This window comes from Egretta garzetta, unplaced genomic scaffold (genome assembly GCF_000687185.1).
Source record: "Egretta garzetta isolate BGI_Z169 unplaced genomic scaffold, ASM68718v1 scaffold7, whole genome shotgun sequence".
Classification (NCBI taxonomy): domain Eukaryota; kingdom Metazoa; phylum Chordata; class Aves; order Pelecaniformes; family Ardeidae; genus Egretta; species Egretta garzetta.
The window spans coordinates 827,470-854,576 of record NW_009260350.1 but is presented as its reverse complement, the minus strand read 5'-3'; the positions used below and the strand labels follow the sequence as shown (position 1 = coordinate 854,576).

The 27,107-nt window shown below is 37.6% G+C and overlaps 1 protein-coding gene across 1 annotated transcript in view; it reads right to left on the bottom strand.

The window, feature by feature from the left end:
• CIT (citron rho-interacting serine/threonine kinase) overlaps positions 1–27,107 on the bottom strand; it is an 81,286-nt gene that overhangs the window by 44,580 nt on the left and 9,599 nt on the right. The window contains exons 2-13 of the mRNA XM_035898399.1: positions 26,747–26,872; positions 25,848–25,989; positions 24,397–24,572; positions 22,936–23,037; positions 22,579–22,721; positions 21,540–21,633; positions 19,987–20,190; positions 18,620–18,773; positions 11,029–11,209; positions 3,737–3,842; positions 2,722–2,865; positions 1,241–1,360 (exon numbers count right to left, since the gene is read on the bottom strand). Of these exons, the coding sequence (XP_035754292.1) occupies positions 1,241–1,360; positions 2,722–2,865; positions 3,737–3,842; positions 11,029–11,209; positions 18,620–18,773; positions 19,987–20,190; positions 21,540–21,633; positions 22,579–22,721; positions 22,936–23,037; positions 24,397–24,572; positions 25,848–25,989; positions 26,747–26,842 (1,662 nt within the window). The 5' untranslated portion in view covers positions 26,843–26,872. The remainder of the gene's footprint in view (positions 1–1,240; positions 1,361–2,721; positions 2,866–3,736; positions 3,843–11,028; positions 11,210–18,619; positions 18,774–19,986; positions 20,191–21,539; positions 21,634–22,578; positions 22,722–22,935; positions 23,038–24,396; positions 24,573–25,847; positions 25,990–26,746; positions 26,873–27,107) is intronic.

Here is a 27,107-nt window from a genome sequence, read left to right as displayed (position 1 = left end):
GACCACCCCAGATATGAAAGTCTACAGGATATTACAAATCCATTTGTTGACCTAAGCAACATTTTTATGTCATCATGAACCTTCACAAGCCAAATTAAAAGATTCTGGGGCAAAATATTTGATTGAAAATTACTTGCATTAGTTTTCCTCTCTTACATGCGTCTGTACTGCCTAAGAATCTATTGATATTTATCATCACCAAAAATGTCCCACATTTCAGTATTTAAAGCAACTTTGCTAAACAAAGCACCAGAACACAGAGTAATGAGCTTCAGATCCCTTCTATTACATAAAACAACCATCCAGAAGAGTGCTGTAGAAGTCTACAGAGGCCTGCTGCATCCAGAGGGCTGGTTTTGCATTTCATTACTTTTTACATAAGAGCTGCTCATGTCTGGAGAATTATTACCAAGGTTTCTGGGCTTCCTTGTCTCAAATACTATGAAATTAGTCAGTTAATGTTTGTGAAGTGCTTTGAAGATGAAAAACAACAGATAATTGCAAAGAACTGTTTGAATGCCGTAGCAAATTTCAATTTCTTTTTCTCAATTCAATATGTTGCTATTAATTCATAAAACTGAATGGGTTCTGGCGTGCAAACCACTTTAAATCCTAAAAATGTCCACATTCGTCACTATATTTCCCTTTAATTTTGACATTTTTTTCCTTATGAACAACTGTATGGATTAATGAATTTTCAGCATTCTGGTGAAAAAAAATTATTAACATCTACTTTCCAAATAGATTAAATTAGGAAAAGAACAGTTAAGACAACACAGATTCTATTTTGAAAGACTACTTGGCATTTTAAATGGACAGATAAGAAGGAAGAAGAAAAAAAAAAAACAACACAAAATTAAGGCTAGCTCAGTTCTCTCCCAGGTGAAGATTCATGAACTTGTGAAATTTGTATAGCTTGACCATTTTAAATGGATACTTCATTTCTAATGCATCATATTACTAAAGCATTGCAACTTTCTCCTAAGCTGGTTTTATAGACAAAGTACTTTCAGAACTAGGAAAATAAAAACTTGAAGTTTGGAGTTTGCGCTTCCTTGCAATATACACAAAAGTGTAGTTTTGTTGCTTCCCATTTTGTTTAAGAAACCATGTGAAAACACACAGATTGGGAGTCATCACAGTCTACCAACATAAAACATAATCCTGGCAACAGAGCTAGAATATGCCAAGAACACCTATTTGTAGATAGCCACTCTGCTCCCCAAAGAAGCAGGTATACCTGTTCTTTGATCTCTTGCAGTTTTCGGCTTTGCTCTCTGATATCATGAAGTAGCTGTAGTGCCTTATCATCTTCCTGAGACACCTCCATCCGTGCCTGCTCCAGGCTTCGCTTTAAGCTCTGCAGAAAGCAAAATGTTCAATACATAGTCTTTGGCTTTTCAGATGGCTGCATAAGAAAGACCTATAGCTATACAAATGCAGCAAGGCATCAAAAAAAAAATCGAGTCACCAATGATGGAACCCTAAAGAAATTCATGGCCATTGCTGCTTCTATCTGGATAGAAGCAGCCCATTTTACAAACACAGTTTACTACACTGAAATCTTAGTTCAAATCTCTACTTCCTCACATGAGGTTTAGGACAAAAACCAAACAGAGATCACAAAAGGCATCCATTATTGACAGCATTTATCTATATTTTATCTAGCACTATTAATTCACAACCTAGATACAATCCTTCAACTTCATATTACTAACAAGCCTATTCATTTTTCTTGTTGCTGTTAAGTGAGTCAAATCCTTTAATCATCATTAAACCTCTACAAAGAACAGAGGAGCTGCTTCTGTATCTCACTACATACCTTACCTGCAAATTTTGACAGACCAGTGGTCCTCCTATCAACTGTGTATTATTCTTCAACAGAAAGATACAAACTTCATCTTACTTATTTATTTATTTACCCAGTAGCACCTGGTATAGGAAAATCACTCATTTAAGAAATGTTTCCCAACAAGCAAACCTGTCAGAAATGCTTTTCACTTCTCTGAAACTTTTCAATTCTCTTTTCTGCTTTTCAATTCTCTGAGTATTATCTGGATTTTTGCTCTTGGTACAAGAGAGAAAACAGAGTATTATATCCAACTGAAAATACAGAGACTATTAACTAGAACGAAAATATCCTCACTGGAATCTTGCCAGGACAACGGGGCAGACATTCCAGCTCCCATGAAAAATACCAAATGATCTTTGACAACACAGTTTTAAGGCCTCATTTTTATAAGCTATCTGAAAAATAGCACCTGTCCTAGCATCTTCCCTGACATTATGCTGCGGAACTGGATCAGTCTGAACTCGGAATACCACAGATGGAGGCAACATCATTTTTTCCTAGTCCTCTTATTTGTCCTTGAAGATATCTGCCTAGGTACTGATTAGGCCCCATCCTCTTCTGGCTAAGAAACCTGCAAGAAGTCAAACCCAAGCATGTTCTAGCACAGCCAGTAAGACAAACATCACAAAGTTTCAGCAAGACCAGAACAATAGTTATTCCTGTATTGCTCTAAGCACACAACCACGAAACAAAGTTTGAATAAAACTATCAAGCAAGCCTCTGCAAACAATTCAGGGCTCCATATTCAGCAGATATCCTGTCAGATTTTCTCTCCATCAAGTACCCCACTGAAATCATGATGGAAGAGAAAGACAAAGACCACCAGATTTCAGGCCTTCAGAGCTGAAAGGACTGGTGTAAGGGCTCACACTGCATTCTGTGATATAGGTGGCCAGGTCCTGCTCCAGGAGGGATCGCTGGGTCTCAGAGGCTTTCAGTTCCACCTCCTTTTGGCTAAGTACAGCCTCCACCTCTGACACTCTCCGGTGCAACCGCGTCATTTCCTGCTCCATCTGCAATAAATATCAAGAGGTTATAAAGGGGGCTTCAAAAGCTTTGTTAACTGCTACTTTCAGAGCTCTGTTTGTAAGGAATTTGTCTCCAAGAGACTTCTAGCTATGTTTCTCCAAATGGTGTTTAAATTCCAATACCATTGTCTCTGCTCCAGGAATGCACAGTTCTTCTTAAGGACAAGTAGTAAGTCTAAGTCACCCCATTCATTCAAGCTGCTTGTTCATATTCAGTCATTCTTCGAACCCCAGTTAGCAAAGAAGACACAATCATTTTTCACCTGACTTGCAGAGATGGGTCACTTTAACCTTATCCCAAATCCATGCTGGACCAGAAGATGGTTTCCCCCCATCTCCTTGTCAGGAACAAATGGTCAAATCCAGAACAGAGAAGGGAGAAAAGTAATCGAACTCTCATAAAAGTCTCAAACAAGCAGTAAGTATTAAAAGACTCCACCGGGTTCCCTTTATTGGAGCACAGCAACTGCTATAAGATGTTCACCATAACCAGTGACGTGACAACAGTTATGTAAGTAGAAGCTGATGAGTTAGGCAGAGAACGTCAGAACAGTACTGCTGTAATTGTGCATATGATGAAGAGGCACGGCCTGCAGGAAGAAGCAGTCGTCTGTGTCACGCTGAGAAAAGGACTGTTTAAAATCCAGAGCCGCTTCTTGTTAAGATACAAGTATCTAGAGCAACAGCATGGCCTAAATTCATCTCCCTTTGCATTGGACAGGAAGCCACCTCACTGAAGGAAAAGCACTTTGCCCACCATGAGTCTGGATGATCAGCAGCATCTGACAGATCCCTGGACATACAGTGGTTGCAGATTCCTGGAGCAATGGAGATGGCCAATCGTGTAAATAAATACCTTGTGACACTTGTCCTGGGCGTCTTGGAGTTCTTTGCTCTTGAGAAGAAGTTTCTTTTCCATGGAGCTGACCTTGGCTGGAGAATCCACACTTGAAAAAACAGATCTAAAAGAGCAAAGCCAAACAGCACATGAATATAGGCAAAAGGTACAGAAATCTGCATTTATGCAGCCTTGGTAAAGTCATAGGGTACTTACTTATACCACGATAAAAGAAAGGTGGAGCAATCACAGTCTAACAGCCATCATTTCAGATCAAACATACCACAAAACCTGATGACAGTATATCATTATTAAATAATCCATGTGTACTTCTATTTACAATATTAATATTTTCCATCAGTGACTGTTATGTCAGAGTGCAAAACAATAAATCACAGCAACATTTTTGCTTAACTTGTACAGATTTATAAATGTAACAGAAAAAAAGCATAAAGTCAACGTAACCATTTGGAAAGATAACAAATTTTCAGAGAATTGTTTTTTATTTTGTACTTTATTTTTAAACAGGGTTTAAAGTTATCATCAAAGTACAAAAGCCCTAAAAACTTTAATATGTCATAATCTGCACCACAGGAAGAAGAATTTAATATCCTTACTTATCTTCCCTGAATCAAAATTGAACTGAAACTTTCCTAACCCATTTCATACAATCCCTACAAACTCAATCAATATCAATATGATTAGTCACACTGCAGAACTTCAGAGTTCTACTTGTAAGTAATTTTTTCATGAGACACAACTTAACTGTACTATACAAAACAATTTGACTCCAGAAACCTAGGGAAAACATTTACATGTTCTTAAGCTTTCTAATTGGGACTCAACATTTAAGAAGTTTACCGTTTCTATTAGTCTAAATTCTTTCTAGAAAAGGATAGGAAGCCACTCAATGTTTTGGAGCATATTTTTAGTGCTTTGCAGTCTTAAATATGTAATTTGCAACCAAAAATTAAGTACACATATCAAAACATAATTTTAAAAATCACATTCTCCCTCGCATAAAATGATTCAAACTAGATATTTAAGCAGTTAATGATGGAACCAGTGTTACCTGATAGATGGAAACGCAGAAGTACAATGAAGGTGCTAATAAAAGATCATACAGTCTGCCCACACATTGCTTTCTGCTTCTCCTGGCCACAGTTTGGTATGCAGCCAGTTATCCCCATGGAGAGAAATGAGCTTTGAGCAGCTCTCTGCATATAGCCATACACCCACACACAGCAGCACAGTCTCTTCTTAACACCAAGGAAAGTTTGATTCCATCACCACCATTTTCTGAGAAAAATCTACTCCTTAATCCAAACATATATGCAGGATAGTCACAAAAAAGAGAGACATGGATTTTTATGAAAATGCTGCAGCAACATATGTGTATCAAAATAGATCTTCAGTATCACCACCTTAAGCAGTCATTAGGAAACACGTTTCGATATTAACAAACACAGCAAAATCCACCAATTCTGCCGTGAAAGGTCAAATATTAACATTTCTTCAGAAACCTAATGTGGAAAAACTTAGAATGAAGAATCCTGCATGTCAACAATACAGATATGATCAGGACTTAATCATAAAAAACAAACGTTAAAAGTGAACACTTTCGTAAAGCATTCCTTTAGTCCCAGTTCAATCAATCTGATCCATCAGATTATCATATTTAAAAATCAATTTATAAAGCGTGTCTGTACTCCTACAGAGAAAAGGCAACCATCTGAGAAAGATGCATATTAAATCCCATAACAGCTGGGTGTACAAACAAGGCTAAAAATGAATAGTTGAGAAAAGCAGTCTAAAAATACAAGTTAAAGCTCACATTAACTAAAAAAGACACTAAGGAATCTGCTTTAAAATGTTAATCAAATATATGTAAATAGCTGCAAATGTGTACTGAGACAAGTCTGAAAATCTTTATAATAAAAATTTAGGTCTGAACTGTACTGGCTAAAGCAATTTTTTTTGTTATAGTTTCAATGTTAGCCATCACCCTTTTACTTCTATTCTTTTCACATCTGAGACATTACCTAAGAAAACCCTAGCCAGTTCTCACAGACCTGGTTTTATTTGCTGCTTCTATTTCACCTCCCTAAATGGGCTAATTTTATTTGTAATTTTTGCTTATTTATTTTATTTGCTAGTAAAAGAATCAGAGCCTAATATTACAGGCACCATTTTGCATTTCAAAAATTTCTCCTAGCAAGCTGGCTTAAAGCATCCATAGGCAAGAAGATACAGAACTCTGCAAAGACACGCTGTGCAGCCAGGAGTGATGGGATGGGACAGAGTACAGGAGACTGGCACCGACCAAAGTTTGAATTTCATTACATGACTGTAGAGGGAGCTGCTCCTCAGGGTTGGTGTCAGTTTTTCAAGGAAAGAGAAGACTACAAACTAGAACTAGAATCTTTCTTCCTCATCCCTGTCCAAAGGGAGGAAGAAATTCCTTAAAAATACATGTCCTGGTGGCACGATGATTTTCCCGCCATGGCAACAGTACCTCTTATCCCTAAGTGAAGTCGATTTCAGTTAGCACTGGGCACACGGTTTTTAAGAGAGATCCTTTCCCAGTAATTCTTCCCTGTGTACAAATTACACTAGAACAACTTCATGAACATCCATACAACCTTCAAATTATCAGAAAGTGGCCAGTCAGAGGAAACTAAGAGAAATGGAATACTGACTAATCTAATAAGCCTTGTCATGGTGATACAAGCTCTCAACACGGCATGACAAGGTGGAAAATACCCACACTGCTGGGGCACTTACATTCTTCCTCAGTCAGCATCATCTCAGAAATTAAACATATACAATCCAACATCAAAAGCCATGATGCAAAGCTAACATTCAGGTTGGTACCATCTCAGAGTATTTCATGTAATTAACTGCTATATCTGGATCAATTCTCTTAGCACAACAGAGCAGTTTCTGCTGTTTCCTCTGAAGTGTGAAAAAAAGATTAACAAAAGGTAACCAGCATACATCAACAAGAAAATAGCAATAAAAGATTAAAAAACCCCCGAAGTCTATACTACCAAGCACTGATAGCACTAGCTGTGCCAATTTACTTTCAAAAGCAGCACTGCCTGCATGACTAAAAAACGAGTTCACTTACAGCTGACTATCTAGTGATTTCACAGCTAGATCAGCAACAGCCTCAACCAGCAGAACTACCAGAAATGGTGCTAGTTGTGTAAAAGCTCCTCCAGTCTTATCGTGGCTGAGATGAAGAAGAAAAAAGTATCAGTCTAGGAAAAGCTATAAGATGATTCTGAGGTATCAAACTCTATCTTAACACCTCTTGCGCATCATACCTCATACCTTCCTTTGTCCTTTTATGCCACTCTCATAAACCCCCAACTCACCTGCGTTTCTTTCTTCTCACAACGGTTGACACCATCTGTCCTAATCCTGGCCCCCACACAACATGCCTATAATCTCATCCCCCGTCCCTCATGCTCTATTCTTTTTAGCATTATACTCATCTGTACCTTCCGCCCCCTCGTAAATGCTTGCTCAGGCCTAAAAAAAACCAACCAAAAACAAACAGTGATACCATCAATCTGTGAATAGAGCTAGCTGAAGCAAAGCATATTTTTGGTATGCTCATCCTCTGCTTCCTCTTTGATCTATCTTTGGTGAAAGAGTTTACCAGAACCCGACAAAGTGTTGGAAGAAATCGGTAGTCCTTCTTTTTGGAAGAATGGTCTGTTTTAAGTCTTGGTATTTCATAATGACAATCACAAATCCATATCAAGTTTTAAATAATTAAAAAAAAAAAAAAAAAAGAAATATTGAAAAAAAACGCTTCTTAGGAATCTAGAGAAAAGATCTGGACCATCTACCAAAGCCTCACAGACCACAATTCAAGAATTACTAGGATTACCTTTATTATATTCTGAAAGAGAATTAAAAAAATAAAACCCTATATCAGCAACTGAGATTAGATACTAGGCCCACAGTCAGCCTTGCCTGTGAATACATCTCCAGGTTCTGGTTTCACAAGTATTTTGTATTAACATAAGTTTTGTATCATAAGTAACCAGGCCCCTTTAGCTCCTTTCCCCAGTCTAAGAGAAGACAGATGCAGGCAAAAATTTCCATCGTAAATTATATTTTTAATTAGGTATTTATTTTTGTTATTAGCTATTTTGAAATGTTTTAGTAGGTATTTATTTTTATTAGGTATTTTGGTATACTGGGTTATTCCTGGATTTATAATGTATTTATCTTATGCCTGAGGGCTTCTGCTAGTCACCTGCAAAGGACAAGAACAATTTTCTTTCACTTGATGCATATTTCTGGCATCTAAGGGTTTTTCTCACTTGTTCTAAGCACTGGAGATCAGCCACAGTTAGGGACAGGAAGTAAGGTGGGGCTGGCTTTTAATGGAATTAAACTCTCAGTTGCCTGTTATCTTGTCACAGTCACACACTTGCAGCCAAACCAGCAGCCAAATTTGCAGTCAGACAGGCACTTCTTCCCCAAATCAAGAATTTAGAGGCCATGATGGGAGAAGGAGTTAGCTGGTCCTTCTCTGCAGCCTGATCCCGGTTCCTAGAATCGTATAAGAGGTTGATTTAACAAACACTTTGCTAGTACAAGAACCTATGACATAAGCAATGCCCTTGATTTCTCCTGATTGCTTCCTACAACACATCATCGTCATGCCTTTTGGTCTTTTGTTAGGTCTTGCATTTGTTATAGGGTCACAAATTCTTCCCAAAACTCATGGTATAGGACAATATACAGAACATTTTCATTCAATGGACCCTTCTAAACTACACACTGACTATAAAATTTCTGGCAACAGGTGACTTAGGTGAACCCTTCTAACCCTAAGTGGTTGGGAGAAAGAGGAGAATGGAAAAGAAAACTTCTTTTATCCTTCTTCTGTCCAATTTGTTTAACTGTCCTTTCACTGAAGTATTTGAAATTCCTAGCTCAGCTATGGCTTCTTACTGTCCAGTGAACAAGGGCAAGAGTATAATCCTAAACTTCATAGCTTGACAGCCCTCAAATAAAAAGCAATGAAAGTTTCAAGGACCTTGTTAATGGCACTCTGCAGTTGCCTGGCCTGTGAGCAGCACTAGAGGCATTAGAGCTATCATGCTGCAGACACGGGAAAACAGATCTGCATCACTTAGCAACCATAAGGGTTAGACTTTCAGAGGAAAGATTTTAAGAAGAATAATTCTGGACTGATAAACTTGATTACCTAGTTCCTCCCAGAGAAGGCATCCCAAGATCCACAACAGATAAGCCTACCCTCCATTTACTGTTCTCTTCCCCATCTAGAATTTGGTATTCAAGCTAGTGTGGACTGAAACAGTACTTTTCCTCAAGTAAAACATACACCACACAATATTTCATAAGTAAGAAGTTCTCTTTATGCCACAGCACTGCAGCGATATTGAAAATAAACTAGTCACTGCATTATTTAAATACAGCTATTTACAAGTCTCCGTACACTCTTTGCCATATTTAACTCACCTTCTTAGAACAAAATGCCAGTATTTACTGCTAAAAATATCGAAGTGCATTTATTGAGATCTCGTTCAAAAAAAAAAGAAACAACTAAGATCTACTTATCTCAAAATTATTTGAGGGAAAATGTATATGATGTCTTTCTGTTCCAGCTCAGGAAAAAAAACAGGCCACACCAAGCAGAAATCTTACTTCAGTCAAAATTTCTCCAGAGCACATTAATCTCTATATTCTTTTGCTGTACCCCTTCTCATCTATTACCAAAATGCAAATATAACTTCAATACACATCTTCCGTGCTAGCTCCACGAAGAAAGCATATCAATCAATCTGCTATATCTATATTACTTTTCAGCCAGTTACACCACTGTTCCTGAGACTTTACCTCACGCTCCTCTTCAGTTCTAGTCCTGAGCCCCGATTACGTATACATTTTTACCATACATCTATGGTCACTGTTGAGCCTCTTCTGGCTGTCATGAATGGTCATGTGGCCCTGATAGACGGATTGCAGTTCCCAAGGCAGAAAAGATAACACTGTAAGTTATTTCACTCCTAAATCAAGATAAATGTTTAACCCCAGGTATCTACAGATATAACATTCCATTTTTCTAATTCTGCTGACTATTAGACCATTTCACCAAAAGAATACTTTTTTGGTTGTTATGTCCTCTCCTGTCGTAAAAGCAGCTTTGGTGAGGAGGGACAATCCAAGATTCCCTTTTTATTACCGGCATAACCATCATATAACCTTGATTCACAGTGTGGGCAAGATCAGAGATGTCAACAGTATCACCAGATTTGGTTACACGCTTACCGCAGAGCAACTATCACAACCACTATGACAAAAAAAATGAAAACTTAAGACAGATTGACAACGAAGTCCCTTAAGGGAACTAACTAAGGGCGATGAACGACGGTTGACACACAAACACAGCGCCTTATCACTAACCCAGCTAAAGCCATTGCATTCCTGAGAGGCCTCATGATACTGAGGTAAGGACTTCTCAACTTAACGTACTGCACTAATACTTTTCCAATAGCTCTGTCATCAGAAACTAACCACTCACCACACCAAATGGTTTATACCATACTATTTACATTCTTCTTTTTCTCTGACTCCATTCTCCTGGAAAGCATATCGTCTTTCAACTGGAAACCATTTTTTCTAGACCTTTACCTCACTCCACGAACACATACCCTGCATACTTCATCTGAATCTCCAGTCTCTTAACACACAATACAGCAGTCTTTGTATTTAATTTGACCCAACAGCACACAGTCAGCTGCTGTGAAGCTCCTTCTCTTATTCACTGACCCATCACTGCAAATTCCCAGATTAGTGGAGCTCCATTTCTGTGGATCACTGATTCAGCCTTACACATCCCCAGCACTTGGTGCCCACTCTCTGACCCAATAAAAATAACATCCCCCCCCCCCCTTTTCCATCTCTGAACTCCTCAGTATTCTCCTTCTTTCAGGCATCTGCAATACCAGAAATGCAATCACGGACTGCTCCCTGGTTAACAGCAACAACTAACTCAAAGTATTTGAACAATTCTAACAATAACTGTTTTAGAATCAATCTTTCCATTCCCTTCCCTCCCCCTCATCCCAGAAATAATCACAGAACAGTAGGACATGCACAAGCCACAGCAGCAACAGATAAAGCCAGAATCTGGCAGCTTCCCTAAAGCAGAGTACAGGCCAGTTAAAACAGCTTTTCCCCACACGCACACCATTCTCACTGTAAGAAACCTTCACATTTTTCCAGTGGTCCTATCCACCTAAGCAATAATTCCTACTTACTCTGATCTGAGGATCCCTAATGCCTTGATGAATGAAAACCCCACAAACGGCAAATCTTCACCCGAGAAACCTGCTGGGTTCAACTGGCGCGTAGAGGATAAAACCCGCGAATTCTTCTCTGGTTCATCAAAATTTGAGGTGTCATCATCAGACTTGAGAGTAGGAACGAAGGGGGGAGGAGCTGGTGAAAAAAGCAAGAAGAAAAGACAAAATTCAGCTACAGTTCACTCTGCAACAGCCCCACTCATTCAGTGCTTGCAATGGCACTGCAGCTCCTGCTTTTAATCTTGCTAACACAAGCAGACTGAGCTGCTGCTCTCAAATCGTATTACAGCAACAAGAGATTAACCCTTAAGCTACCAACATGGCTACCACTCTGCAGGCAGAATGTCTCCCACACTGATTAAACTGGGGTTTAGGCTGGGCACTTGGGATTGGTTTTTTGGGGGGATTTTTTGCAGGTTGGTTTGGTTTTTTTAAAACACATACATTGAACCATATCAAAGCACCAGGCTAAGAAAATCATTAATGTAATGTAGCTAAAAGCAATTCAATTCTGATTCATCTAGAAAAAGGAAATGTCTCCAACCTATCCAATTAGTGACACTGTGAGAATGTAGCACGATCCTTCGCTAGTCAGCTAAGGGATATATCCACCCTTTAACACCTCCATGAATCTTCCCAGCATGGGCTTCTGATCGACAGCAAACTGGTCTTTCCCCTGGAAGATTCTAATAAACTATAGCTACTAGAAGCTAACTGGTCTTTAGGAAGGGAAGAAATATCAGTAAGATTTTATTTCTTTAAAAGACCCTGCTAAAGATCTGGAACTCTTGTTGGGACACCACTGCAGTCTGGCTCTGATACAATCAGCTCTGAAGAGAGGTATAAATAGCAGGAATTACAATGTATTTCTTACTATAATTTCTAAATTGGTACCACTTAACTTGTTAAGCAGTTGTTTAATTTCAACTGATTTTCTCGCGTTTGCTTCAGTTTAATTACCAACAGAACAAAAGAACAAGTTCTTCTCAATGATGTGCAGCACCCGAGCTACCTGCTGGCTTGGCTACGTGTGTGTGAAAGGAATGAATGCAAAAGCCTGCTGTGCAATTTCTACCTCATTAAATCACATTTTCTAAGGTGGTTTTTGTTTTGTTTTTTTTAATTTATTTCCTCACTCGGGTCCTCACTCACGGCAAATCTACTAATCTCCTTTTTGCTCTATACCGGAGACAGCTCCTCAGTCAGCAGCTAGCACACAGCCCATTGTCACAAGCTGATGGAAGTGTAGTGTGCTAAAACCGTTACCATGGATCCAGTATAGATCTCCTGTAGCTGAAGGGCTGATGAGAATTGGAAGAACCGGGAACAAACATTACAGCCCCTGCAGTGCAGGATCCCTGCTCCTCGCTCTCGGCATGCTCGGAGTTTAACCCTACCTGCCTGCAATCGTGACAGATGCTGATGCCGATCTGACTGACACAGGCAGAGTAAGTCACGGCTGGGGCTTGCGAGCTCCCTCTAGGTTGCCAAAGCCTTTCGCAGCCCGCTTTTTTAACTCTTAATTCTCTAGGCAAACGTAGGCTTAAACTACCCACCAGACCAGCGTTAATAGCCAAAAAGAAAAAAAAAAAAAAAAAAAAAATCTGTCTGTATAAACTGCCAAATCGCAACTCCCCATGCAGGCTTTGTTAGCAGCTCCCTAAGGAGCCATTCTGCCACTGCTCCCAAGCAGCGAAGTGAGAAGCAATTCCATGAAGCAGATCGGATGCTGCTCACGTACAGTACCTCCAAGTACATTAGAATGAGATAAATGAGGAAAATATACAAATTAAATAGGTTCTGTAGTAAGCAGTTTTACTTGCTGGCTCCAGAACATTTACATTTCCTGTCAATATTATGAATTTATTAATTTCTGCTATTTTATTGGTTATAATATAAATTTAGATCCAATATAATGCTGACATTTACATATTGTAAACATAATTTTGGAATATAGATTGTTGTTTGGGATCTGTACTTTTAAAAAAAAAAAATATCACTTAATGTCAGGATAACATCCAGCTACTCTGTCATATGCTCTTAATGATTAAAAACAGAGAAGCAACAGAAAACAGTTTGTAAGTATATAATCTTTAATGCAAATATAAGCCCAAAGTTAATTCACAGCAGAGGAGGATAAGTTCAGGAATTAATATTTTTTTAGTTTAGGACCTCTGCTGAAAGACCTTTGCACATCCTCTTACAGGCAGGGGTTGCTGTGGGGTTTTTAACACTGTCTTTGAAGACAGATACTGGCTGAGAGGTAAAGTAATAGAGAAAACAGCAAACTATTAACTTTGTCTGGGGAAGTCTAGAATCTTTCTTAAAGAGGTAGCAAAACCCAATATAGCTGCCTTTTTATAATGGTATAACACCACTGTTATATGCTCCTCAGAGTCTGACAGGCAACTTCATCTTTGAAAGAGAGATCTAGTGCCTTACTTCTCACCAGAAATTAGCTAAGAAGGTCTTAAGAGTCATCTTTCAAGCCCGTGCAATTAAAAAGAAAGTCTTTCCTCTTACAACAGTCAAACCACACGCATAAAAGAAAATGTAATTTAAATATGCCCAAGATCAGCATGCACATCAAAAGATGAAAAGCATTCAATAGGGGAACAACGGATGCAGAAAGATAAAATGGTGTGAGACAGCGCAAACTTTGGGGGCTGGTGGGAAACTGGTTTTAAAGAGCACAATGTTTTACACTGCCATTTCCTCTAATGTTTAATAAAAGATGTGAACAAAGAAGAGAAATTGTGAATACTAGATTAAAAAAATAATGAAAAAATCATTTGCCCTCTATTTTGCATGCACTAAAAATCCATGACTAACAGCCCAAAAACTCTGCAACGTTGCAGTACAACTTGTTACAGTATTTGTATCAAGAAATAGTAGCAACTAAAAAGAAAACTTAGTCAACAAAAAAAACCTCTAGATGGTAAGTAGTTCTGAACTGTCAACAGTGACTGACAATGAGAAGCAGAACCTCTTCAGAAGTTTCAGGACACTGGAGGAAAACTCACTTAGGAGTAAGTGGGAATATCTTTAAGAAAAAAAAAAGCTAGATCCACTCTCTCTGATGTTGTTAATTATTTGGTAGCTTCTTCATAGTCTTTTATTCCTAAGACTAAGGAGTTCTTTGCCTTATGTCCAAAATATCCACAGAATAAACAGAGTAGTCTTGCAGAAACAAGCTAAAACAGACGAGCCATTTTGTTCTCAAATGTGGGTCACATGGTGACATAATCTCTACTTAAATTATTATTTCTTGCTTAAAATCAGAGGACTGTCACACAACTATAGTATTTTCAGAACGAGATCAAGATTGGTGAATGCAAATACACCGATGTGCTTATCAGTTGCTTCTTTAAAGGGAAGAATCCTTTCGCAGAGGTCAAGATAAGCCTCTGAGAACTAAATGTTAAAGCCATGCCATCGCATCTGACAAGGTGAAAAATTTGCACTTTTTTTCAGGCTCACCCAAAAGGGAGGCAAAACTATTACTCAAAAAGACAGTAAACCCAATGCTTCTACTCGTACAAACTGGTATAAAGACCTCTTTTTGTCTCCTTTATGTTACAAATGAACGTACATGTTCTGTTTACCATTTAAAGTATCTTGTAGAGAACTGCATGTTTTAAAAAAGCCAATTGCTTGCCTAGATACCTCCCCACTTGTGGAAGGATGTAACCCTCTTCCATCTGTTCCAAAGAATGACTTTCAGAGGAAAAGGGGGTGTTGTAGGTTGCTAAGTTTAAAAGAAAAAAAAAAAAAAAAAAAAAAAAACCCCCCACACAAACCCCGCCACATGTACACTGCAGTACTTTAACCAGTTTAACATTAAGATTAGATAAAATGTCTCTTATGGAAAGAAGCTTTTTTTCTTTTTTAAACGCGGCAGTAGTGTGTGTATTTATGATTAGTTCAAGGAACATTGCCTTAATCGGGTCTTTCAAAATATTTTCATGCAAATTCAGAAAAGAGATACTGCATTTCCCCTGGGACAGTGAAAGACTTATCTGAGATAGGAAATTTAAAGGCAATACAGAACATTTCTTAAGAATAAAAATGTGTCTTTTCTTCATCTAGAAGGTGAGGTATATATGCTTTCTGAGGAAAAGCATCCGCACAGCCTTTTTAAGTAGGTTAAGCATTACTCTTCCTCAGGCTTTAAGAGGCCTATTTGAGTAAAGTGTTATGGAAGAAAAATAGAAAATAGAAAGTCCAAGTGATGTAATTTAAGGATGTTTTCTCTAAGACCACTTAAAAAAGGGCATTATACTCGTTCTAACCAATCTATACTATATTATCTTAATAACTTTTCTGTTCTGTGAAGACAAGGATCCAACACATACATTTCTGTTAATAAAACTGATCTTCAAGCTGACATGAAAGTGATCTCCACTTGGAGAAACAAGTCAACATATTTTTCTGAAGGCAAGCATTTAAATGAAACATCACAACATTTCACTGTTAACATACAAATGACAACTTTGGGTTCATAAAGATAAGGAAGAGTCTTGGACTTATGAACAATGAGATTAGGGGTTCTGCCTGTTACAAGACAGCCTAAAAATCAGTCTTCAATACTTTCTCAAGTTCTTCTGTTTGCACAAAACATTAATTCTTCTCTTCTCATATATATGGTTTCCTCATGCAAGTCCAAATATGCCATACTGTTTTCAAGACCTCTTGAACTGCAGTTACAAAACAATTCTTAAAATGAAAGATTGTTTATGCCATACAGATATATCGCTTAGATGACAATAAAAGTCTTCTGACCATCTCTCAGCTAGCCTTCAGCAGGCAGATTTTTGGTTCCAAAATAAACAGCTGCTGTAACTTATAGATTTCAAATAACACAAGGTGATTAACAAAATCCCCAAATTTTATAGAATGCAACCTTGTTGCCAATAACTCAAGTACATCATCACCCATTCTCTACCTTTGATTTTAGATACTTATCAAGTACTCAGTTCTGTTATCAACTTTCCAGTTAAAATCCTGATCATTTAGCTGAAACACAGATACAAATAAGTTTATTCTAGGTAAATAAATTCCAAATTATTTTCAGAAAATTCTGTCAAGTAAATCAACACAATCTTTCAAAAGTTTTGATTTGTTTTCTTTTGTTTAGGGGTGTGTGTGGTAGTGTCTGCTTTGGGGTGGTTTTTTTTTAAGAAGCTTTAGAAGTCATTAAATAGCAGAAATCAACAAATACAGACAGCAAAATCTATAAACACATTTCAATACAATATTCCAAGAACATTACCTGTTGAGACAGATTTGGTTAAACCTGACCTTAGGTTTAGTGGTTGGATTCTGTTTCTGTAACTTAAGAGTTGCTTCTACAGACACATGATACTTGAACCCAAGGAAGTTGGGAGCATTATTAGAGGCAACTCTCTTTCGGGAAGGGGTTTACTGAAAAGTCCAAGTCTTTCATAGGTTACCATAACAACAAAGTGTAACACAGAAAATCCCCATAATGATACATTCTTAACCAAAAATTGGTGCATTAAGAATGGTTATCCTGGAGCTCCCAGCATGATAATTTAAATACCTGCAAGGCAGGGGTACCAATTTTTTCCTTACCCTTCTCAGTCTGAAATAGAAATAACATCATTGCTCTTATAGACTAGAGGAAAGTCTGTGCTGACACAGAATTTATTTAACAACCAGAGCATCATTTAGGTTGGAAAAGACCTTTAAGATCAAGTCCAACTCTCCACGCCCCCAAAATCTTTGACCAGATTAACTTGAGGGAGTGAGATTCTTTAATCTAAATCTAAATCCTGTGACCTCTTCCAGTACTCGCTAGTTTCCTAATTTTCTCAGGCTGCCATTGCTCCAGGTAAACACCACTGTCAGTAGAGGTCAAGATAAGAAAGAAACTTTTAGCTTTTAGATAGCCTGGGTCAAACCCGACAAGGGTTTTTAACAGAATGACAGCGACACTGCCCTGAATAAACCAGCAAATGGAGAACCACTGCAGAGAGCAAAGCAATAGGTGATACATTGAATCTGCTACTAAAAGCAAGAAGACTGCTGTGTTTTGTGCTAGTTACAGTGGGGTTTTATGAAGTATGAGACATAACAACGAAGTCAGGGGTCAAAACTGCATGAATCTTCGCAGTAGGTAAGTCCGGATATTACAGGGAATGATGCAATCCACTGGCCAGCTGCAGACAGAAATGGGATTTTTCAAATCCCAAATGATTATTTCAACATTATAATGACATCAGGGCTGCCTACCAGCTTGTCCATCAGTATCACCATTGTCACATGAAATGGCAAAACACTCAATTAACTTGGGCAGTTGTGTGAATACCGGACGGATGATTGCCAAGGAAACAACAGAACATATGTTCACGTGTTCCAGATCTGAGGTAATATGATACAAATGCAATACAAAAATTTCAGAAATGGAAACTGGTGGTCTAGGCAGGATTCTGGGGAAAGAAGGCAGAGTGAACTAAAGCCTGGGAAATGCATGCTAAAATGATGAAAAAGACTCAGGGCTCAATGGCTCTCAAAGGGCAGAAACAATGGAATTTAACAGAACAGCAGCTCCACAAGTTCAAAATTAATGAATCAACAGAAAAGTGAGTAAACATTCTGTGGAGCTGACAGCTGAAGTGCTGAGATAGTCATCAAAAGTAGCAGCACTGGCGTAGCAATTTATCATGGAAAATGGAGCACAATCATTGCTCTTACAGCATATTTGATAAAGAATATAAGGCAGACATTTTCCTTGCCCAGATAACCTTACAGTCCAAGTAATTCAAAATACTATCCAACAGAAGTCAGGCACTCATACATAGATCACTGATGATCTGTGAAATATTTACTTTTGCCATGGAGCTGGTGTCCCAGTACTTCCAAATACTAATTTCCATTGCTTTCATAGTATTATAAACAATTTTCTGCATAGAAAGTTATATGTTTCACTGATTTTATTCCATTTCTATTGGAATGAACTGATTTTTGACAAAAAATAATTATGTATTAGCTATATTAACTTTGAGGAAAAACTCCAATGCCCCTATGACCCCTGACATTTTATCACCTACGGGAGCTAAAAAAAAAAAAATTAAACAAACTTAAATGAAGCTGGATCACAAGCAATGATAGAGAGAAATCTCAATATACAACAAAAATTAATAAGATGAAGCCAAAATTAAGCAGACTGAGGTGGAAAAGGCCCAAAAGAACATACTGATGCATTTTAATCTGAGGAAAGACATGGAAAGGACCATTTTGATTTTCCAGTTGAGTGCTTGCAGTAATATGGCAATTGGATCAGAAATTCATATAGAATTGCATTAAACTTTATCTTACCTTACAATGTTCACCTGAGAGATGTTAACATATCCTATCCAAAAACCAAAATTAATTGTTTTGTTAAAACACCTGCTCCAGGACACAATCCTGTTTCATTATGAATAATTCTTCAGACCAAACACAATTCAATACTCACATTCTACAAATTTCCATGTTACCCAAAGAAACAAATTGTTCATAAATACAGTATTACTCTACTTACAGTTACGGATATTATTCCAGTCAATTTTAGAAAAAAATGGATGGCAGCAGAGCCCCTCATAACCCAGCCTTTCCTTCTGCCCACAAAGCAGGCTCTGGATCAGATCAAGAAATTCACTACTAACTTTCACATCGTCTGGGAACTTCAGAAATCTCTGCATTAGGAAGAAAAGGATTTCTGCTCAGTAGGAAAATAGTCCAGAACAGTAAGATTCAGTTGCATTATTCTGAGATATGCCAGGCACAAAGAATAAATAATTATAGCATACTAATAAAAGTAATGTGCATTTTTTACAAATAGGCTTTTATAAGCATTTACTGCAGTAAAGATAAGAACATAGGAATAACCATATCCAATCACACAAATGGTAGACCCAGACCACCATCTTATGCTGAACAATTGTCAATGGCATACACAAATGGAAGAGGAAAACAAGACACTTCTCCAGAAAATTCTTTCAAACTTCCAAGGATTTGTGGCTTAGGATTTTCTGAACCAAGGATAATGTCTTTGTATTTGCCAGATCTCAGTGGATTATTCTATGACTTTTTCTAGTCACTCCTTGAACCCATATAAACATTCAGTAGCTGCAAACTTACAGCAAAGAACTCCCCGGCGTGAGAAGGTGCTATATGAAGTATCCTTTTTTGCTTGTAACGTTACTGCTGGCTACTTTCATTTGATGCCTCTAATACCCTGTATTAGAAGAGGTAATAGGCATCCATTCTTTGTTCACTTCCTCCCAGCTACACGCGATTTTTTCTTCTTTTTCTTTCCTACTAACTCCTACCATTCTATGTGCTGCTTTTTGGACTGTTACTAAGAACTAAACTAACATTTGCATAGATTATAACATCAAGATACTATTCTTGAGCCTACCACTGGGTGAAGTTAGGATATTTTTCCCTTCACATGCATGGATTTACATTTATTTACACTAAACTTCACATGATGTTTAATCGTGCAGACACTCAATATCCTCAAGCCTTTCTGCAGCTCTTCATAGAGCTTGTCTTTACTATCCAGAAACACTTAGTAAACTTCAGAAACTTTATCAATCCACAATTCATCCTTTCAGTCCCTTTTCTAGATCATTTGGGAGATGCTGCAATTATAATTGCCTAAGATGGACAGCTAAATCTTTTTTAATTCATGCATTACAGATGGTTATTTTTAAACACCTGTTACAAAAAATAACTTGATATCTACAATACAGAGACATATAAAAACAACATAAAGGGTACATTCTAAATATTCTACGAACATGACAAAGTAAGAGACAGCCATAAGCTTATTTTTTCAACTGTAAAAACATGCTCTTTGGTTACAGCCTTTTTACCCAAGAACAAGGAAGGAGTTCTCTCTACCTGAAAGTTCATGATGTTATTGAAAGTTTTTGCTGAAGTCCCTTCAGTGAACGGAGATCTTCCATAAATCATTTCATATGCAATGACTCCTAGGGACCACCAGTCACATTCTGGACCATAAGCAGCTTTGCCATCCCCATTCAACCCCGTTAGCATTTCTGGTGCCATGTAGTCAGGTGTGCCAACAGGTAGCTTGGCATTTACCTAGAAGCAAAGATATACCAAGTGAAATTACAGCACTTGTTCATTGTGATCTTGGTAATAAAACAATTTCTTTTTTTTAATGAGACAATTTTCAGCCCTCCACATGTATTTTAAGTATGTCATTTTAAGCAAGGCTGTTAAGCAAAAAAGTGCAAGGAGACTGCTGGTAAACAACAGAAAGTTAATTATTTGGTATAAAAAAACCCAAAAAAATAGTCAAATTATCAGAGCTAACTGTTACTAGAAACTATGAACAGATGAAGTAGAGAAGTGGCACTCTAAAAAGCACAAGATTACTAAATGCTGATGTTTTAAGCAGTATGCATACTCTAGCACTACTGCTTTGACTAGTATTAACAGGGACATCATAACTGAAATTTCAAAAATAGTCCAATTTAGACATAAATATTCCCTGCCCACCACTCCATACTGTGTCATCCCTACCTTTTTACCTTGTGTTCATTATCAGCAAATTATTAGTATTTGAATTTCTGGAGTGCTTAGAAAAGGTAATTCAGGAGCCAAAACTGCAATAATTTTTGCACTGAGTGGCATAAAGGATGAAACAAAACAGCAGGCAGACTAATGCAAAAACCTGAAGATGACTGAAAAGATAATGCGAAGAAAAAAAATAAAAGAAAAATGCAATGCAGAGAAAACTGAAAAGGGAAGAACAGGAAAAACAATATTAAGAGTCATAATACTAAGAAAATGCTACGAAAAAATCAAAATTGTAAAACAAGACAAGAATCTGGTAGAGAAATTCATATTCTTGCTTAGATATATTTTAATTTCAAATTATCGCTTGAAATTATATGCAGTTACCTAAATTTACAAGCAACTTATAAAAAAACCTCAACCAATTCACAGCTTTGAATATAGTGCTTTCTGGCAAGTAAAGCCCAGAATATTGGAATGTGACCCATTTCAATCAAGAGCTCCCCAGACTTCAAAACTATGCCACCTTAGTTACAAAACCCACAATTTTCAGTCCAATTATGATCAATTATAAATCCATGTCCTTCTTTAAACACAGCATTGAACAGTTTCAAGACTCTCCAGAAGAAAGATTTTGTATTGCAGTGCAGCACCATGAGAAAGTAGACTTGCTTTACCTTACTTGTGTATTAAAATTTTACTACGCAAATATAGGTCAACTGAGAGCTGCAAAAGATACTCAAGCTCATGTTTGAAAAGCCATTCATAAATGGAAAAATATCACTGTGAATAGATTCCATATTGGACAAGAAAGGCAGAACAACAAGGTGTAATCAAGGAACAGATATAAAGTTAGTTTTCCCTTTTTGACCAGACTATCCAAACAAGCCATTTTAAATCCACATTATTACCATTTTGTTCACTGTCATTTTGGCAGCTGACCCAAAGTCCACCAGTTTAATGTGTCCTGTTCGGTCAATAAGAACATTCTCTGGTTTGATATCTCTGTAAGCAAGAAGAAAGCAATCAGTCAGTACCTTTCCATACTGTTCCCCACTGTCACATCTAGATAGCAGGATATCCCTTTCCAGCTACACTCAACTGTGTGCTCAGTTGCATAAAATCTTAACAATTGTGAGTCTTATTTCCAACTGTTGTTCTGTTTCCAAGCAAATATGAAAGCAGTAAAGTTTCACTTATTTCATGGAAAATTAATAACGATTGATAGAAAATGGAAAGATAAGGTGGTTTTTCACCTTGTCTACCTTGTAACTGAGTTATAGTGAAGTGTTACGTATCTTTCTTCCCAAATTTCCTCACAACTTATTCTGCACATCTTTCAAATCTAGGCAGCTACCTTGCGTTAGAAAGCCACAGCCTACGCTCTAAGTGCGGCCACTACAGCTGCTTGGAACATAAAATACTTCATAATATTTCCAAAGCCTCAGAATAGAATAAATTTATTAAACACCAACATGACTTGAAAACGCACACAGTAACAGCTTTCAAGCCTTGACATGATCTTTAGAAAACTCTGATATTTAACTACTCCAACATCCTTTACTGCCCTGTTCACCAATCAGCCCACAACAAGTTTTAACAATTACACTAATTTCCCATACTACTTGGTGCTAAAAGCAACAAACTCTGGAAAAGATTTTAATTTTTTATAGTGCAACATTAAGGCTTCTTTTTACTAAGCTTCCAGAAAATATATGTAACAATCCTTTCTTGATATTAGTTTGAACTTTACATCAAAGTTAATGCCTTTAGCTACAATTATAGTTGGAATCTGATTAATTTTCTATTTTCTCCTCTGCTACAGCATGTAAAATACTGTCCTGAAAGAGGATGGAATATTAAAAAAACAAGAATGCATCATTCCAGAACACTTTTTCTGGAACGATACTGATCAAATATTATGTGCAATGCAAAGCAACCTTTACCTACCGGTGTACATAACCCATCTGATGGACACTGTGAATGGCTAAAACCAACTCTGCAAGATAGAACTGCACCATACTCTCATCTAGTTGGTCCTCATATCGGTTTAAGAGTGACAGTAAGTCCCCTCCAGGCTGATACTCCATAACCTACATAAAATTTTAAAGGAACAGATATAGTCCATATATAAAAAAGACACTCCATTCAACTCCTCCATATTCCACTGAACACATATCAAACAGCTGCATGTAACACCAGAAAATTTACGGAAGATGAGCACATTTCAACCATCACATTGTTCTTCAACATAACAATGGCAATAGTGTTCAATAGAGGACAAAAGAAACAAAGACTAGGCATTACCAAATAGAGATTTTTCTTGTCTTGAAATGCATATTGTAACTGTGGAATCCAGGGACTGGTGCTCTGAGATAATATACTGCGTTCTTCCTCAAAAAATGACACCTATCAAAAAAAAAGAAAGTATTCAGTTATATCATGATGAAAATTAATTAGAATACGTTAGAATCCCCTAATTTCAGAAAGATTTGCGTCTGTACCAAAGGCACACATCACAAAAAAAATTACACAGAAAATATTACGTGCTATTTCCTTGTGATGTGCACCTTTAAAAAAGTAATTTTACTCCTTTGTGTTTTCCATTTCCCTCCCACCTTCTGTTGTCTAGCTTGCTTTCAACTGAATAGTCCCTGCAGCAAAGGCCAGCTCCCCTTTAAAACTGGTGAAGCATCTACCAGTCTGGAGTGCAAACTTGATTGGCCTCATCTGAACTGGCCCTAATGAAATAAAACTAATCTCAAAAGAATCAGACAAGCAAACAAGAAGCTAGAGCAATTATAGGGTAGCATCTTACAGCTAATTCAGTAATGAATTCATTGTAAGGTATTAAAATACAAGGCTTTCTTGAAATCATCATCTAGCAACTATTTAATTATTTAGATGCGCAGCCAGACAACAAGAAATTAATTTTATTACAGAAATACTGCTAGTTCATTTAGAACAACATTCCCTGCTTTCACTGACCCACACTCGACAAGATTGATCAAGTGTCGTATTGAGGATAGTATCATACCTTGCTTTCTTGTCAACCTATGGCATAGCAAGAGTAATTTTAGTTTGTCTTAATTTCTGATAGACACAAACAATGCTAAGGGATCTCAGGAGCAACCTAACTGCACCAAATATTGGGAACTACTGATGTAGATACTGCTGTATAAATTCACAAGGTCTCTCATGGAGTATCTCTGTCCTACTTGTCGTCTCATGTCAGTGAAAGATTAACTTCTGTTTCTCACCAAACTATGATAACAACCTCCATTATCCCCTTTTTAAGTTTTCAAGTAACACATTTCTCAAGTTAGTGAGAGGCTCTCCACAAAAATCCAGTCACCAGTTTGCCTTCACACCCACTCTTGACATTCTATGTCGCTCTTTGAAATAAAAAAAAAAAAAACCCAACTCTTAATGAACAGGTTGCCTGAAAAATCAAGCCATTATCAAGCTGATCAATACTGATCCAGTATTTTCTTCATCTGTTTTTAGCTGTCTTGCAATTAGGTGGTAAGGTTTATGAGACAAGGGCCATTTTTTCTTTTGGATGGCACCTCACCCAATAGATTCATGGTCTATGACAATGGCTTTTAAACATAGCAAAAATACACACAAATACATTACTTCATTGAAATGCAGGATGATCCTTCTCAAAATATGTTTTTAACTTAATTCTAATAGTAGTGACAAAAAGAAAACGTTCAATAAATAGTAATTTATCATTCAACTGCCATAACAGAAAAATATACATACATGCTCCTGCGCCAACAAGGACTCCTTGCTCATCACCTTCATAGCATATACATCACCAGTAACTTTCTCTCTTACTACTTTTACATCTGCAAAGTGACCACAGCCAACCACACTCTTTACTTCAAAATCCTTCACATTGGGTTGCAGTTCCCTTAATTCAGCTATAGTCTCTGCATCTATAAAAATAAAATGCTTATTTTTACATTAGCCAACTGGCATTTCATAACGAATACGTAAATGGGGAATAAAACAAAAGAAAAAAACATTTAGTTCCAGACTCTCAAGAAAGTTAAATCATTCCAGAATATGCTTCTTAAAAAAAACCAGTATGCATAAGAACTAGAAAAAGACTATATTAATGCATAGTTAAGACTGAAATATGGTACATACAAAAGAATCAGGAAATGTTAAGACGGTTCCCATAGCAACCATAATTCTGTCCCATTCATAACATCATAGGCTGAGAGCTTCTTTTGTTTCTAATTTCTTTCCAACCATCCTTTACCAATACAAAGTGTATTCTCTAAATACGAAGGCTTTACCCAGCCGACTTCTACAAGTCAAGCGGCAGGGTTTTCTCCTCTGCCTGTGGGAGGCACTAGCCTATTGTCTAACAAATAACCGGAGACGTGTCATTTCAGATACTCAGTTCAAGTCTTCCATTGAGTAGTTTCAACCAGCACGCACTGTGATAATCAATCGCTCTCTGTAGATTGTTCTAAAAATTCTTCAGAGTAGCAGAAAATTACTCTCTTCTAATAATATCTAGAAGCTGTTGGATGGAACTATTACAGAGGGCATGACAAGTTACTTTAAACCAAACAGCTTTCTAGTATATCTTAATAGAAAAATTGATGAACCTTTTTTTTCCTCCCCACAAAGAATCTGAGCACATCACCAGCAAAATATTTACTCCATCAGAAATTATCTCTCTGAAGCACAGAATTACTATTTACAAGTTACACATGCAAAATTCTGATAACACGTAGAATCTAAAAGATTACTTCGAGCTGAAATAGCTCAGTATTACCAAGTCCTGTTCTAGATTTCCCCCTCCCCCCCCTCCCTGTACCTCTAGTCATTGTCCTGCTCTCAATTTCTGACATCCTTCTATTGTGGAGACTTGGAGCTTTGCTGTATGCAGTACTCAGACACTTTTACAGAAAGTGCCTCCTCAACTATAAATATAGTACAGACTAAGAAGGATGCACATTCAAGCCACAGCACTTCAAAGGCCGCTTACATTTGACCTTTCTGGACCTGAACAAAGGCCTTCTAAGATTGCCAAGGTCCCCTTTGCAACGTTGAGCCTGTCCACAAAAAGTCTGATGCTCAAAGTCCTGAGGTACAAACATTAAGAAATCAAAGCAACTAAAGATTTATCTAAACATTCAGATTCTTAAGCACTACCTTTTAAAATTACACCTGAAAATCAGTCTAAACAAACTTACACTTCTTGACAAAGTTGCCAACATGTTTAATTTTCATTAAAGCGGGGTTCCTGCATTCTTCAAAAAGAACGAATAAAGAATCAAGGATGCCTTCCCGGGAGAGAGGAGACATCTGCTGTTGAGTCACAAAGAGCTGCTTCCCCTGGAAAAAAAAAAAAAAAGAAGCAACAGCAGATGGAGTCTCAGACAACAATGAAAATCCTCAAACCAATAACATATGTATAAAGCAGAACATATATTGTCCATTTAAAAATCACTACCTCAGAAATTAGACAAATGATGCGGAAGCATGCGGTAAATATATCAACTCACTATGCCTATCTGGGATAGCTGTTACGGGTATTTTACTTTTAGACAAAGCAGTCCTTTAAAGATTGTTAAAGTTAAAATCACAGCTTTCTTGAAACTATCTACGTCCTACTGATGACTCTGATCTGACTGGCTCTTTTTTTGACATTGTACCATGTGGGTTTTTTCCCCGATGCAAATAGTTTAAGCAATCAGTATCAGCTCTAGAAGGAAAAGCTGCTGAAGCTCAGACAGCAGCTAGTTTGGTAAATTCACCTCACAACAAACCCTCAGCCACATCACCCACGAAAAAAATGCAGATTACAGGATGCTAAATGCCATATTCCATCTTAATAGGGGAAAATCCACTCAGGCTAAAACATTAACAGATGGGCGTAAACGTAAGACCAGCCACTATCCACCGAACTTTGTGCAAACTAGACACACGCTTTGAACTTAAACAAGCTATCCTCTTCTTTTACCGCCTCCTCCAAAGGACCACGCAGGCATGCTTTGAGTGTCCAAAGGAACAAGCAAAACAGTATTTTGATACGACGGGCACGGACACAGACAAAACCGAGATCAGTAATCCCATGTCAGATGCTCTTTACCTGAAAGAGCAGATTTAGCCGAGAAATTCGGCTGGTGATGGGCTCCACCGGTCCCGCCTCTACCGGAGTTCGTGTGCCGCATTTAAACTTCAACATCTTTACAGATTATCTTGTAGAAAAGGTCACCTGAAAAAGAGAACCAGGACTTTCAAGCAGAGGCAATAAAAAGGGGGATGAGGAGGGTACAATTTAAGCGACGTTTGTATTTTCTTGGAGACAAAATTTATTAAAACCATAAAGTCTGAACGCGTCCGGAGTGTAACAGCATTAACGTGTTTTCTGGGAAAGGCGGGGAGGGGGATAGGCTGCGGACGGAAAACAAACCCTGACGGCGCAGAGCCCCCCGAAGGGCGGCGTTTGT